This window comes from Rhinatrema bivittatum, chromosome 1 (assembly GCF_901001135.1).
Source record: "Rhinatrema bivittatum chromosome 1, aRhiBiv1.1, whole genome shotgun sequence".
NCBI classification, from domain to species: Eukaryota; Metazoa; Chordata; class Amphibia; order Gymnophiona; family Rhinatrematidae; genus Rhinatrema; species Rhinatrema bivittatum.
Window position 1 is genome coordinate 594,894,855 of NC_042615.1, and position 15,743 is coordinate 594,910,597.

At 45.7% G+C, this 15,743-nt stretch overlaps 1 protein-coding gene across 1 annotated transcript in view; it reads right to left on the reverse strand.

Moving 5' to 3' along the window:
- The window catches only part of PHAX (phosphorylated adaptor for RNA export), a 48,147-nt gene extending 33,566 nt beyond the window's left edge, over window positions 1-14,581 (reverse strand). Inside the window, exons 1-2 of the mRNA XM_029619419.1 lie at window positions 14,305-14,581; window positions 4,372-4,994 (exon numbers count right to left, since the gene is read on the reverse strand). Coding sequence (XP_029475279.1) covers window positions 4,372-4,994; window positions 14,305-14,415 — 734 coding nt within the window. The 5' untranslated portion in view covers window positions 14,416-14,581. The remainder of the gene's footprint in view (window positions 1-4,371; window positions 4,995-14,304) is intronic.
- Window positions 14,582-15,743: the final 1,162 nt, after the last annotated feature.

Here is a 15,743-nt window from a genome sequence, read left to right on the forward strand (position 1 = left end):
AAGCGATCCGCTTGATCGAAAAATAGTGGACCCTGATGAAACAGGTGTGGAAGGTGACCTAGGCGAAGAGGACCGTCTGTCATGAGATTCACCAGATCCGCGTACCACGGTCTTCGGGGCCACTTTGATGCTATGAGAATGACGGGCCCCCAATGAAGTTCTATTCTTCTGAGTACTTTTCCTACCAGAGGCCAAGGGGGAACACGTACAGGAGAACATCGTGAGGCCAGGGGAGAACCAGGGCATCCACCCCTTCCGAGCAGTGCTCCCTTCTGCAGTTAAAGAATCTAGGCGCTTTCGCATTGTTCAGAGTAGCCATCAGGTCTAAGTGGGGAGGTCGCCACCTGAGGACGATCAGATCCATCACTCCTTTGGACAACTTCCACTCTCCGGGGTCTAGACACTGACAACTTAGGAAATCGGATTGAACATTTTCCTTCCCCGAAATGTGGAAAGCTGCCAATCGATCCAGGTGATGCTCCACCCAAGCGAATAGCTTGTTGGCTTCCAGAGCCACCAGGCGACGTCTGGTGCCCCCCTGCCGATTGATATAAGCTACCGTGGTGGCATTGTCCGAGAGAACCCGCACCGCCTTGCGACGGATCAGGGGTAGAAAGTCCTTGAGAGCCAGCCAGACTACTCAGGTCTCCAGGCAATTGATGTGTCAGCGGGATTGAACTGGGAACCAGTATCCCTGTGTAGACTGAGTTTGACACACCGCTCCCCAGCCGGAGAGGCTGGCATCCATCGTAACAATGATCCACTGAGGAGTCTGTAGAGGCATCCCCATTCAGGAGATGAGCTAGTGAGAGCCACCATTGCATGAGCTAGCGAGAGCCACCATTGCATGCTGGCGATGGTAGTGTCGGAGAGTGGTAGGGGCGTCCGAAACATCTCCGACACCGGCTTCCAGCGGGACAACAAAGCTTTCTGTAATGGATGCATATGTGCAAAAGCCCAAGGAACCAGATCGATAGTGGAAGCCATAGAACCCAGAACCTGAAGGTAGTCCCAAGCCATAGCGAGAGGGAGAGAAAATTGCGCACTTCATCCATGCGTTTGAGCGCCTGAGCGTCGGGCAGTAACCCCCTTGCTGACCTGGGTGTCAAAGTGAACTCCCAGGAATTCCAGGACCTGGGAGGGCTGGAGCTTGCTCTTGGAGAAGTTGACTATCCACCTGAGGGAGGTGAGAAAAGCCAAGACACTGTCGACTGCTGACCTGCAGAGAGACTCCGACTTGGCTCAAATGAGCCAATCATCCAGGTAAGGATGGACTAGGACTCCATCCCAGCGAAGAGCGGCCACTACCACCACCACCACTATGACCTTGGTAAAAGCGCGTGGCGCGGTGGCGAGACTGAACAGGAGTGCCCAAAACTGGACGTGTTGCCCCAGAATGTTGAACTGGAGATACTTCTGATGGTCGTGGCGTATCAGGATGTGCAAATAAGCCTCCGTTAAGTCGAGAGAGGCCAGACCGCTGCTATCACCGACCTCAGGGTCTTCATTTGGAAATGGGGAACCCTGAAGGCCCGGTTGAGATCCAAGATGGGAATGAAGGAGCCGTCCTTTTTGAGGACAACGAAGTAGATGGAATACTGGCCAGATCCTTGTTCCTCCACCGGAAATGGGACTATGGCTCCGAGCTCTTGCAATCTTACAAGAGTCTGGCAGCCCGCTTGACGCTTCCGACTTCCTCAGGGAGAGATTATGTAGAGGTCTGGAAGGTCCCAAGCAAATTCTAATGCGTAACCTTTCTCTATCACCTCAAGGACCCACTGATCAGACATGATTTTGACCCATTCCTCGAGAAACAGAGACAGACGTCCACCTAAGTTGGGAACAGAGGAATGGGCCGGCCATATTTCACTGGGGAGAGGACTTTGCGGTCGAGTGTTGTGGGTTACCATCCCGGAAGGGACAACAGCCACGAAAGGAATGAGACCAGGCCTGGGATCTGGAGGAGGAACCTCTTGGGAAGGATCCCCGTGCTCTGATGTTATACCGGTGCTGACCTCTAAAGCGAAAGCGTGAAAGAAAAAAGGACTTAGACTGCTTCGGGCGGTCCTCCGGCATCTTATGAATCTTGTTCTCTCCCAAGGATTTAATAAGCTGTTCAAGGTCCTCACCAAAAAGCAACTTACCCTAGAAGGGAAGGGTGCCCAACTGCGACTTGGAGGAGGAATCCACCGTTCAATTGTGCAGCCAGAGGAGATGTCTGGCTGACACCGCTGAAACCATAGCCTTGGCCTGCACCCAGAGCAAACTGTAGAGGGCATCAGCCCCATACGTCACCGCCATCTCCAGCCGTTCTGCCTGCTCCACCTCTGCAGACAGGAGGTCCTGGGTGCTGAGCAATTGTTGGACCCACCTGAGACTTGCCCGCTGCATGAGACTGCTGCAGATTGTCGCCTGGACTCCTAAGGCCAAGACTTCAAAGATGCGCTTGAAATACAGCTCCAGTTTGCGGTCTTGAATATCTTTCAACGCCGTGGCTCCCACCACCGGCACTGGTGGTGTGTTTGGTGACAGCGGAGACAAAAGCGTCCACCTTGGGAACTTTAAGCATCTCTAGGCATTGATCAGGGAGGGGATAGAGCTTGTTCATTGCCCTACCCACTCGGAGCCCTGCTTCAGGAGACTCCCATTCCCGGAGCAGTTGCATGTGCATGGGATGAAACGGGAATGTACGTGGAGGAGCCCTAAGTCCCACCAGGACCGGGTCCACGTTAGCTGGCATAGAGGCCCTAGTGGAATCCTCAGGTGGAATTTCAATTCCCAGCTCGTCCAAGATGAAAGGAATGTGCGGCTCCAGCTCTTCCCTTTGGAACAATCGGAGAACACACGGAACGACTCCCTCGAGTGGAGGACCTGGGAGCAACAAATCAGAGTCCGGATCAGGATCAGGGACAGAGGACGGCTGGGAGGGGTCCGGAGGGACCGGTGACCCCCAGCACCACCCTGACGGAACCCTGCCCATCCGGAGCAGCAGGATGCTGTGGAGCAGGCACCCGAGGGATTTTCGCTGGAGGGGGGCCTGGAGAGGGATCATCCTCCGCCTGCAGGCTAGCCAGATAGGATTTGTGCATTAAAAGCACAAATTCAGTTGAAAAACTAGGCCTGGATTTCCCGGGTAAAGGGGGGGGTTAAGGAGGTAAGGGTCAGGATTCCCCTCTAGGGAATGTACAGGACTTAAATCCGGAGGTGAAATGGTTAAATCAGGCTCTCCTCTGTCCTGCAGCCCCGAATCAGATGTTAAAGCTGCCCCCAAAATGGCCGCCATTCCCATGGTTTTTCTTGAGGGGGAACAGCTTAGTCATGCGCTTAGAAGCCTGACCCCGGGCCGCCAGTCTCGCCGCAGAAGGACCCTCCCCACCCAGCCCATCGCGGGAGAGCCGCAAAGCAGGTTCCCCGCAGGCTAGGCAGGAAACAGAACGCGGCATGATAAAAGGCAGGAGCCGCCGTGGAGAAGAGAATCAGCTGAGGTGGGCTGCAATTGTAAGCGAGAGCAGGCGAATGAACCCTGCACGCTGCCTTCCCGGTAAGCAGAGCAGAGAGAAATGAAGCTTGTCTTTCTTTCCAAATAGGTTTGTTTTTTTTTAAATTGCAGGAGAATTAAGCTTCAATACTAGAAGACCAGAGGTATTGAGCGTCTCAAGGGTCAGAGCAGCCAGAGAGGGTGAGTGACTGGACCACCAGTATCGCCCCAAACAATCAAGCAGGTCACCAGGAAGGGAATCCTAGGCTGAATAATCAAGGAACAAGCCCCCCTAGGACCCCATAAGAGCGAGGAGACAGTACTGTCTCAGTTTTGAATTCAGACAAAAACTTTGTGAAATCAAAATTTTTTTTAATTATTTATAAATTTATACGTAATATTTGCTTAACCCTGAAAAAATGAGAAGAAAACCTCACAGGGAAAAAGAAATTGAGGAAGAAAGGGAACCGCAGGTTCAGTTGCCTGCATCTGCTGGAGACAGAGAAATACTGAAGGGATGCAGGGTGGGCTCTGTCCTTATATAGAATACCCTTTCAGTTTTTCTCTGTCTCCATCTGCTGGACAGGAGGCTCAACCCACTGTCTGGACTGACCCGGGTACGTACAGGGAAAGGCCAAATGATCTTTTTCTGCCATCATGTTTCTCTTTCTGTTAATAAGTCATATGCTGTTGACTGCTGAAACAATCTGTTGAGGGAAAAACTGATATTTTAATGCCTCATGCCTATAGAATTGGATGGTACTGGGGACAATCATGAATGCATATCTATGGTGAAGTCACACAGAAAGCTCAAGCCTGACATTTAAATTTCTACATCAGAATCACACAACATAACTGAGCAGATACTGTTTGCTAGCAGCCCCTGTTCTCACCGATAAGCAATTTCATCAGCCACTTTCTCCTGAGAATCTTCATCTGTCATCTCAAAGCGCCCTTTGTAATCCATTTCAAGCCTCTCCCCTAGCCTCTCCTTAACAGGGCGCTTGCGTTTCAGATGGCCCTTTTCATTCTCTTCCTCCTCTTTTGCTACAGATTTTTTGTCCTCCTGCATGTACTCATCCAGCTCCTTGTCCTGTTCCTCTGTCTCTTGCTTGTTCGCTTTCTGCATCAGCTTTCTCGCCAGAATGTAATTGTAAGCCTCAGACTGCCTGCTCATGTCCAGCTGTCCATCCATCCCCAGGATCCCCAGCTCTGTGGCCACAGCATCCTGATTCTGTTCCTGTAACACCGTGCCCCACACATTGTTGATTTTTCTGTTTCCAGGAGTAATCTGCCTCCGATCATCCTGGGCAAAAGGAGGCAGCTGGGGCTTAGCAGGGGGAAGGCTGAAACATTTCTGTCGCTTTCGTTTCCACAGGGAACTGTCCTCCTCATCCGAATCTGAGATGCTCTCATCACTAGTGTCCTCTTCTCTACTCATGCGATAGCGGGAGCTGGGTGCCAGGGCTGGAGTGCTGCTTGGGAAACCTCTGGCTATGCAGTTCATGTCATGCTTCTGAAAAGAAACACAAAAGCCAGTCAGTACCGGAAAAGCAAAGCCAATAGAGATGAGACACAGAAATGCACAAATTAAAAAAAAAAAAAATTGCAATTCTCTAGCAGCTCTTGTGACAATACCAAGGTAGCCTTGTGCTCAGACTAGACAAGGAAGCTAGAGCACCATCAGTACCACCATGTCAAAATTAATTTGGTGAGCTCTATGTGGCTTGCCATCTTTCCACATCCCATTCCTTACACTTGCTGCAAAAGCTCTTCCTACTAAAACATTCTGAAAATAAACTATAGCTGAAAGAATCTAAAAATAAGTGCGCTTCATTTCGGAGGCTGCCTGGTCTATCTTCTTATGTAGTTAAATAGATTTATTGTGTTTTAGTTGAAAAGTGCTTTGACAGCTCTTCTGGCACCAGGCGTAGTGGTAAGCGAGCTAAAATGCCAGTACTCTTGCACAGTCGCTAATTTGTGCAGATCATCCTAAGCCACTTGATTCTCTCTCTCAGTGTACCCAAAACAAGCAATCGAGTATGTTAAGATTCAACCTTCATATCTTGTTTGGTGCAGGCTAAGAAATGTTTGCAGAATTAAAATAATGGGTCTCTAATTCCAATATTTTAACATTATATGTACCCAAACATTGTTGCTTATGGTGTCAGGAAGCCAGGCTGTCAGAAACTGGGACTGCTATGAGCCATGAGTCCCCAGGACAGGGATTAGCAATGTTTTTGATCTGCCATGAACCCTTGTTAACAACTACTTATTAGATGTTGGAATGCCTGACCAACAAAATACAAGGATGAGGGTCTCTCTCTCTCTCTTTCTCAAATCCCTCCTCTATCACATTTATTTATTTAAATACTAATATTCTGCAACTTCCAAATTTAAAATTTCTCCAGGGTGGATCACATAAGTCCCAACAAATATATAACAAACACCCATATATTACATAAACATTACATATCTTTCACTGCCTGTCTTTCTCTCGGATTGGGGACTTCCTAGCAGTCTCTCTGTTCATCTTTCTTCCCACTCCCAGTGGAACTGAAGGCTGATTTATAAGGAAGCACCAAAACAGGCTCTGGAAATGCACCTCCTGTCTAGCTTGGCTCCAGAGCACACCTACCATCCTTTCATATCCTGGGGCCTAATCGCTGTAAGTGAGGGCAAGCTTATGGAGGACAATGTGTGCTGCTGATATAGGGCATGACCATGACCTCCTTAAGGCAGTAACTCTGAATCTGAGCAGCAAAGGCAAGGTGGCCATACAAATTCTTTACCTGCTGGAGTTGCAGACCCCTACCCTAGGAGAAGGGAGTCCTATAAATCTGGTAGGCTGGTGGCAACAGTGGTAAAAATCTGAAGAAAGATGGGTTTTGCTCTTTCAAATAGGGATCTGAAGCAAAAACTCCCAGATCAGATCTCTAGGTTCACCCAAAAAGCATGGATTACAAGATATCCACAACTAGCATGCATGTGATGTATTTCTACCTATTATGTCCTCTGTTAAGCAAGCCTCAAGGATCAGGTTAAGAAGCAGTGACCCAGAGCTATCAGTTAGCTTGAGCTTGCCTTTAAACCAAGCCTTGCATGGGAGAACAGGGGAATGCATGATACACACCAGGCATACTTAAGGACAAGGGGAAGAAAACTCTAGAAAAATATAAAACAAATTAGGAAAAAAAAAAAAGGCAAAGTGAGGAATGAGTCTAAAATCCAGTATTCTGGTAGCAATACAGGACTAGGAGAAAAGAAGATTCTTTGCAGGCCCAATCTAAGAGTTACTCAGAGGTGATGGGAGACTCATGAGAAACCACATCCAATCTGAAAAAGCACCAGTCCCAGTACAGATCCTAGAAGGAAAGCATCACCCTGGTATAGCAGGAAGTGAACCCGTAGCTAGAACCTGCTCTCCAGGCGACAGTATCCTCTTGCACAAAGGATGGGTCTCCAAGGGCTTGAGGGAAGGTTTAGATCAACCATCGTGACTGGCGAATCAGTCATTTAAGAACGTAGAGAGCAGAGTGGTTGGTGGACATGAGAATCGCTTTGTAATTTGCCTGCCTGATATGAAGGTGGCAGACCCCATGCGTCACCTAGATAGGATTTTAGACAGAGCCGAGGAGATGCTGGTTGTTGTGGTAGATATGGGTAACGACGACATAGAAAGGGGTGGGAGGGAAGCTCCTGAAACCAAATCTAGGCACTAAGTTGAAATCCAAAACTTCCAGGGTAGCATTCTCGGAAATGCTCACCAGTCCAAATGCAGGATCCCAGAGTCCAATGCATGGATGAGATGACTGTGCAGGGAAGAGGGCATTAGATTTGTTAGGAACTGGGCAACAATTTGGGAAAGAGGAAGCCTATTCTGAAAGGATGGGTTACACCCTAACCAGAGCAGCTTTTAAACTAGAATATGAAAGAAAGCAGACCGTTGCTCAGCAGCACATGGTACGGAGGAAAGGTATCAACGAAAGATTAACAAAACAGGGAAGTTAGAGCATCCCAGCAGAGAGGTTTCAATGAAGGCAAAATTAGCTCAGGTGCCTCTTGGTAAAGAGCAGACAGCTAGGAAAATTGTAGACACGAAAGAAAAAAACACTTTGAAACGCCTGTATGCAAATGCTAGAAATCTTCAAAATAAGCTGGGAGTTAGAACGTATAGCACTGAATGAAGAGGCAGATATGACTGGCATCTCAGACACCTGGTGGAAAAAGGATAACTAGTGGGACAGTGCGATGCCAGGGTAAAAATTATATCACAATGGCAGGGTGAATCAAATTGGAGTAGGTAGTGTGGTGCTATGAATGGCAAAGAGTAAAACAGGATAAAGATACTGCAAGAGAATAAATGCACTGTGGAATCTTTATGGATAGAAATTACATGTATGATGGCTAAGAGTATAGCAATAGGGGTCATACTACTGTTCGCCTGGCCAGAATGAACAGACAATGAAATGCTAACAGAAATTAGGGAAGCTGAACTGACAACACAATAATAATGGGAGATTTCAATTACATCCCTAGCATGTTCTGAAGTGACATGCTAGGCAGGTAAAGTTTCTAGACAAAATAAATGACTGCTTAATGGAACAACTGGTCCAGGAACTGACAAGAGGGGGGAGCTATTTTAGACCTAATCCTTAGAATTTGATACAACAGGGAACAGCATTGTAACCACTTGGCAATATTGATCATAATACTATCAAATTTGCCTTAATTGGAGGGAAAACATTAAGAAAAACTACTGCTCTAGCATTTAACTTTCGAAAGGGAAATTATGATAAAATAAGGAAAATTAAAAAAAAAATTTCATAAAATTCAATTGCAAAAGTGAAGAGTTTACATCAGATGTGGACATTGTTTAAAAACACATCTTGGAAGCTCAGACCAGATGTAGTCCATACATTAAAAAAAGGCAAAACGACTGCCAGCATGATTAAAAGATGAGGTGAAAGACTAGTAAAACCAAATTAAGAAAACAGGAAAATGCATAAGCACTGGCAAGTTTGATGCAAAACATTAATAAGGAAAGCAAAAAGAAAAGTTTAAAAGAAGCTTGCTGAAGAGGCAAAACTCATAATAAAAAATTACAAATACATTTGAAGCAGGAAGCCTGCAAGGGAGTTGACTGGACCATTAGATGATTGAGAGGTAAAAAGGGCACTTAGGGATGACAAACCCTAAGCAGAGAGACTAAATAAATTCTTTGCTTTGGTGTTTACTGAGGATGTCGGGGAGATACCTATGCCAGAAACTGTATTTAATAGTTATGATTCAGAGGAACAGAAAAATCACAGTGAACTTGGAAAATGTAATAGGGCAACTTGACTAACTAAGGAGTACTAAATCACATGGACCAGACAGTATGCACCCCAGAGTTCTGAAAGAATTCAAAAAATGAAACTGCAGACTTATTACTAGTAATCTATCATTTACATTTCTATTGTACCTGAAGACTGGAGGGTAGCCAATGTACCAATCTTTAAAAAGGGCTTCGGGATGATCCAGGGAAATATCGACCAGTAAGACTGGCATCAGTACCAGGAAAAATGGTTGTAACTATTCTAAAGAAAAAAATTACTGAATATATAGACAGATAGATATGAAATACTTACAGTACCTGAATGTAAACCAATGTGATATCTCAGATCGAATGTCGGCATAATAAAAAAATAAAATAGATATAGTGGGCCACAACAAAAATGGATTTACCCAAGGGAAGTCTTGCCTCACCAATCTGCCACATTTTTTTTGAAGGGGTTCATAAATGTGGATAATGGTGAACCGGTGGAAATAGTGTATCTAGATTTTCAGAAGGCATTTGACAAAGTCCCTCAAAAGAGACTCTTGAGAAAGCTAAAATGTCATGGGATAGGAAGCAAAATGTCCTGTTGTGGTTTGCATACTGGTTAAAGGACATGATTGCATGGTTAGCTTTCTGAATGGGGGAAGGTAAACAGTAGAGGGTCCCATGGATCTATAATGGGACTGGTGCTTTTTAATATATTTATAAATGATCTTGAAAAAGGAACAATGAATGAGGTAATCAGATTTGCAGATGACACAAAATTATTCTAAGTTGTTAAATCACAAGCAGATTGTGAGAATATGCCAGAGGATCTTGTGAGAATTGGCATCCAAATGGCAGACAAAATTTAATGTGGACAAATGTAACATGATGTACATAGGAAAAAATGTTAGGGTCCATATTAGAATTCACCACTCATGGAAAAGGATCTAAGCATCATCATGGATATTTTGAAAACCTCATCTCAGTGTGTAGCGGCTATCAAAAAAAGCACACAATGTTAGGAATTATTAGAAAACGAATGGCAAATAGAATATCATCGTGCCTCTATATCACTTCATGGTGCAACTGCGCATAAAGTACTGCATGCAATTCTGGTCACCACATCTCAAAAAAGATATAGCAGAATTGCAAAAGATTCAGCGAAGAGTGACCAAAATGATAAAGGGGATAGAGAGGCTCCCCTATAAGGAGAATCCTCATCAGGTTGTGCCTATTGTATACTGGAAAAGCTAAGACTGATTACTGCCCTAACGACTTTGGGCTGTCTGGGCACTGATGGCCTCAATGCCAAGTTTCTACAAATGGAGCTTTGTAGAGTCATTGCCTTTGTAGTACAGGCCTTTTTAAGAGTTGTCTTTAAACTCTTGTCTTGGGAGTCCTTCACTGCCAAAACTCCATCTACCAAAATGGTGGTCTTGCTTAAAATTCCTAGGACCAAAGTGTCACTGAGGGGATTCTGAGAAGGCTATTCGTTCTTCTCCCTCTTGGCCCCATTTTCAAGGTATCCCCTTCAGCAAGGGCAATATACTTAGGGTGCTATGAAAGACATGCCTTTGGTGGCTTTCTAATTCTCTGGAGGATAGAATCCCCTTCCACTGGGTCTTTAGTGGCCGTAACTAATGCCCCTAGAGTGGCACTGCACTGGAAGTGAGGGTTGCCAGTTTGTCTTTCCAGAATAGTTGTATTATGGTAGAGTCATCTTTACCCGATGAGAATTCCCTATCTTCCTCCAGGGGGGCCTTGGAGTGCTTCTCCCCCAGCTTATGCGCTTTCCTGAAGGCCTGGGAGCTTGAGAATCCTATTGAATGAGGCTATGAAAACTTTTTGGTTTTTTTACTCCTGGCTCCCGTGGCTGCTGACACTAGGGATGACAGTTAAGCCTAAGTAATTCAGGACACTTAGGATGAATGGGTTTCTACATGGCTAGATAATCTGTGTATACTGCTGTCTTGATATCTGGGGCAAAGGTAATCTGTCAGGTATCCTTATAGCCCTCCTCAGCCTCTAGAGGCAGCGAGCCTCCCCCTGACCTTATACTGGTGCTATCTACAAGCATGCCTATGAAGGGAAGAAGATGATTCACTTCCCCAGAAGGTCCTGGGTCGTTCTCTTCTTGTATTACTTTGCTCTGGCTCAATCCATGAATCTGCTCTCAATTCTCAGCTCAAAGGACTTGGATATGGCCCCCTGTGAAACCCTGTTAGGTTATGCTTGATACACCAGGCAGCGGGAATCTGTATGGGTGATACCTGCTTGGTTCCACAGCTAGGACATTACTAGGCAAAGGTAGCCGGCAGGGCTAAGAACCTGCGTAGCTCCATGGTCAGAATGTTACCAGGCAAAGGAAGCTTGCAGGGCCAAGAACCTGCTTGACTCCACCAGCAACCTCAACAGGTAAAAGGGGGCCTGCAGGGATGCAAACATGCTCAGGCTCCATCATCATAACTTTACTAGGCAAAGGAGCCTGCAGGGCTGCTTGGCTCCAATGCTAGAACATTACCAACTGTCATGTGTGAACAGTTACTGAACACTGCATAACTGAAAACTAGGCACTATCTCCTTCAGAGCTGCTAGGGCTTGTGGACTGCAGGACAACACAAAGGGTGTGGTCAGGGAGATCACATGAGAACCTCCCTAGAGTAGACGGGTTCTCAGCCTTGTCAGCCAGCTGGAAATTAAATAACTAATGATGCAAGCTGACCCTGTATTTTTTTTTTTTGCTACATTTCAGGTAAGTTCTTAACACTTTTACAATATAATTCTTTATTGGTAGCTCATATGCCAGTGTAGGGTCATATGTAATCCAGTGCCTTTTCTGTTGTGTAACATAAGGCACTGCTGAAAGTATATGTGCATGTAAGCAACAAGAGGCAACCATTTAAGTCATTCTCTAGGCCTAGGGCATGAACAGTCCTTGCCATCATTCAGGCAATTTTACTATGCAGCACAGCAATATACTGAGCTGGGCTGCTGTTGATTTAAGATTCCTGCACTCTAAGATTACTGTGCCCCCTAACCTGGCTTGGTCTGCTAATTACCAGTTATACAGAGCCCCTGCACATAGTAAAATGTTTGAAGAGGCTCTTGCTGCTATGTTATTTATTTGACCAATTTCAATTCTGCTGATCTGGAAATCTTGGCGGATTACAGCTTCACATACATAGTTATTCAACAATAAGACTGCTTTACATAATGAAATACAATAAAACATGACAATACAAACAACTCAAAACAATGCAATAGTACCCTAACATCGGTAGTGAAATTCAGTCAGCAAAGGCACACTGAAAAGAGGTAAGTCTTTAGGGGCATTCTGAAGCAGGCAAGTCTCCCTCAGTCCTAATCTCTTAGCGCAGGGATGGCGAACTCCAGTCCTCGAGGGCTGCAAACAGGCCAGGTTTTCAGGATATCAACAATGAATATGTATGAGAAAGATCTGCATGCACTGCCTCCACTGGATGCAAATCTCTCTCATGTGTGCTCATTGTGAATATCCTGAAAACCTGGCCAATTTGAAGCCCTCGAGGATTGGCGTTCACCATCTCTGTCTTAGCGGGAGTTCCAGAGTTCAGGTCCAGCAATTTGAAATTAGCATGCTCTTGTCTCAGATAAATGGGCCACTATAAGGGAAGGGATGTTCAGGAGATGTTGGATTCACTGGAGAGCATGGTAAGGTTGATATCTCTGCACTGACTCTGTCAAGCAAGGGGCAGATTTGCCATGAGGGGCCTTGAAAATTAAGGCCTGAACCTTAAAGTGTATCCACCAGCCAATGGGTAGCCAGTGAAGACTAGCCAAAACTGGGGAGATATGTGCACAAGGAGTGCCTGTAATTAACTGAGCTGCTGAGCTCTGGATAAATTGTACTGATCTAATTTAAGAATTGGGCAGGCCCAGAAAGACAGTATTACAATAACCTAGTAAAGCAAGGATGATGAATTGGGTGACTGTACATAATCAGCAGAAGAAAGAATAGGTTTAAAAGTCTTAGTAGGTGGAGCTTATAGTATGAAGATTGGATAAGTGCACTAATACGGGGGCACATAGACAAAGAGGGATCATGCATAATCCCTAAATTGCGGACCTGAGGTTTAAGGGGAATAGAAAGTCCATCAAATGAGAAACTTGAGGGAAGACTAGCTAATTCTGAGTGTGGCAGGACAATAATCTGTTTTTGGTTGGCTCAAAGCAAGTTTGTTGTCATGTAGCCAAATCTGGATCTGAGCCAGACATAAGGACAGATGACAAAAGGTCTGGTCCAATGTTGAAGTAATAAGAAAAAAATAATTGGATGCCATTTGCAAAAATGTTGAATGACACTCCTAAGCGGCTCAGTATGGAACAGAGTGGGGGCAAGGTACAAACTGAAAAGCAATGGTGAAAGAGAGGAACACCTGTTGTTAAAGGATATGGAGAAGAAGATATACCATCCATGTTTAGTGTGTAAGAATGATCAGTTAGCAGAGAAACCAGGCCAAGACAGCAGAAGAAATGTCCAGTGTTCCCAATCTGTTAATCTAAATTTTATGATTAAGAGTGTCAAACACTACCAAGATATCTAACATAACCAGAATAAATTGTTTTCCTGTGTCAAGGCTTGGATACAAGCAAGGAGTCTGTACTGTAGTAGGCACGAAAGCCAAATTGTAAATTATCCAGGAAGCAGTGTAAGTCAACGAATTCCTGTAACTGGGAAAGCACAACCTTTTCCATGATTCTAGACAGGAGGGGGAGGATAAAGATAGTGCAGTAGTTAGCTGGATCAGTGATGTCCTCTGGATTTTTTGCGAAAGGGATGAACTACTGCTAATTTAAATGGTAGAGAACCAGCCCCTCAGAGAAAGAAAAATTAATAGTTTTTGCTAATACAGTCCCAATGTCTGAGCGAAGTACTTTGATGAGAGTGGTGGAACAGGAATTGAATGGGCAAAACCCATCCTTTATTTTTCCTAGTACCTCAATTGAACTGCAGGTTCTACCCCTGCAAAACCGGAACTTTGTAAGATAGGGACTTGGTGATCAGGGGGGGGGGGGGGGGCTTAATCAACAGGAATTGGGGTGAGACTTGGCAGCTCTAGGGCCATTGGGGGGAGATGAGGACCACTGAAAGAATCATGGGGAGTGGGGATAGGAGCTTGGGATGGAGAAACAGGATCACCAGGACAGAGGAGGAGAAGGGTAGAGAGAAAAGGCCCCATAATGCTCTCTACCTTCTTCATCCTTATCTCAGTGACCCTCCATCTGCAGCCCCCAGAGTGATTAAAATAAAAGAGGTCACAAAAGGAAACAATACAAAAAAAACCAGCATTAAAATTACAGGCTACGGAAAGTACAAACTCAGGAATATGTTCCTAGTCAGATTTAATTTAACGGGTCACATTTCGCTGCTAAAAACCATACACTGGGCTAATGCAGGGTTCGTACACACGTGCGTAAGCCTCTTCCCCCCCCCCCCCCTCAGCCCGTGATGGACAGGCCGCTCTCCCCGTTTCGGCAGTACCTGCTGCGGGTCCTCGGGTTGCTGCAGCACCGCCTCTGCTATGTCCGAATCGGAGCCGCTAATCTCTCCTTCCTCCGCCTCCATCCCTCGCGAAGCCGCCACCGCCGCCATCTCCCGCGCCCCGCACCACTTCCGTTCTCAAGACTCACCCGGAAGTACACGCGTTGCCAGTGGTTTTTGTTTTTTTTTTTTTTTGCCAGATTGAGTTATTATTTTTCCCTTTGTGCGGGGAAAAATATATCTATTAATATCTTTTTATTTTTTGCGGATTGGACTAGTTTAAGCTAGGCGACCGAGCAACTGAATGCCTGCAGTCCAATACGTTGCAGGCGCCTTTTTTTTGTTTACTAAGGGCTGCCCAGTCCGCAGTCGCAGGGTGCTGACTCTGGGTAGCAGCCAATCAGAGGTGAGAGGAGAAAAAGCAGGGTGGGACTGGTGTTGCAGAGCATAGAAGGTGCAAACGGTTTAAAGAGAGAGAGAGCTCTTCCAGTATGCTGGATCTCTGGCAGCTTTGGAGAAAAATAAGTTTTCTACTTTCATCCGTGAATTCCCCCCCCACCTCTCTGCTCTGAACCCAAAGCTGCAGTTCTCCGTGCTTTACTCTGCTGAAGCCTCCTATCCCAGCTCCTGCCTGGGAACGGGAGTCAGAAGGAAGAGTCAAGTTTAAGGGAAGAAGCTTTTTTTTTTTTTCCCTTTGCCTGATTGAGGATTTGTTTCTTAGGGGAAGGGGGAGAGAAAGACTAGCACTGTAAAATGGGTGAGGACAAGAGAGGATAGAGAGGGAGGATATCAGACACCATGAGAAGGTTGAGTGAGGGGGTACTGGTGCAGTGTCAAGGATAGAATGATAAGGGGGAGGCAAAAGGGGAAGAGAGTTGAGGGGCAGAGAGGGGAGTGTTGGGGTAAGGGGCTGATGGAGTATTGGGTGTGAGGAGCAGATGAGGAAGTGTTGGAGGCAGAGGGGGAGTGTTGGGCAAGAGGCAAATGTTGAGGGTGAGGAGCAATGTAGTGGGTAGGAAAATTGGTGATTATTTTGTCATAGATAACACAACACACTTATTTATAAGTACAGAAGTTTTACTTATGTCTGAGAATAAGCAATAAAAGCATACAAGGTTAGAGTTTGCATTAAAGAAAATTCACAAAAATACTTCCCTCACAGTTCCCCAATGTCAGTCTTATATATCTTTGGAGAACAGAGGACACAGCAAGCTGGGAAATCAGCAACAGCTCATCAGGCACTTCATTAACCACTATTAATGTCCAAAGCTATTCTTTCTCTGATTTCAAACAGCTTGTCTTATGTTGCTCTTTTTAAGTTAATGCTTCTGACCTTTGCTCTAGTTTCTTCTCTAGGCAACTCCCATGTGTTCTTGGGGCCCCCAACTGTCTCTTATCACATCAGCAAGCAGGTGTGGCTAAGAGGCTACTGTACTGTT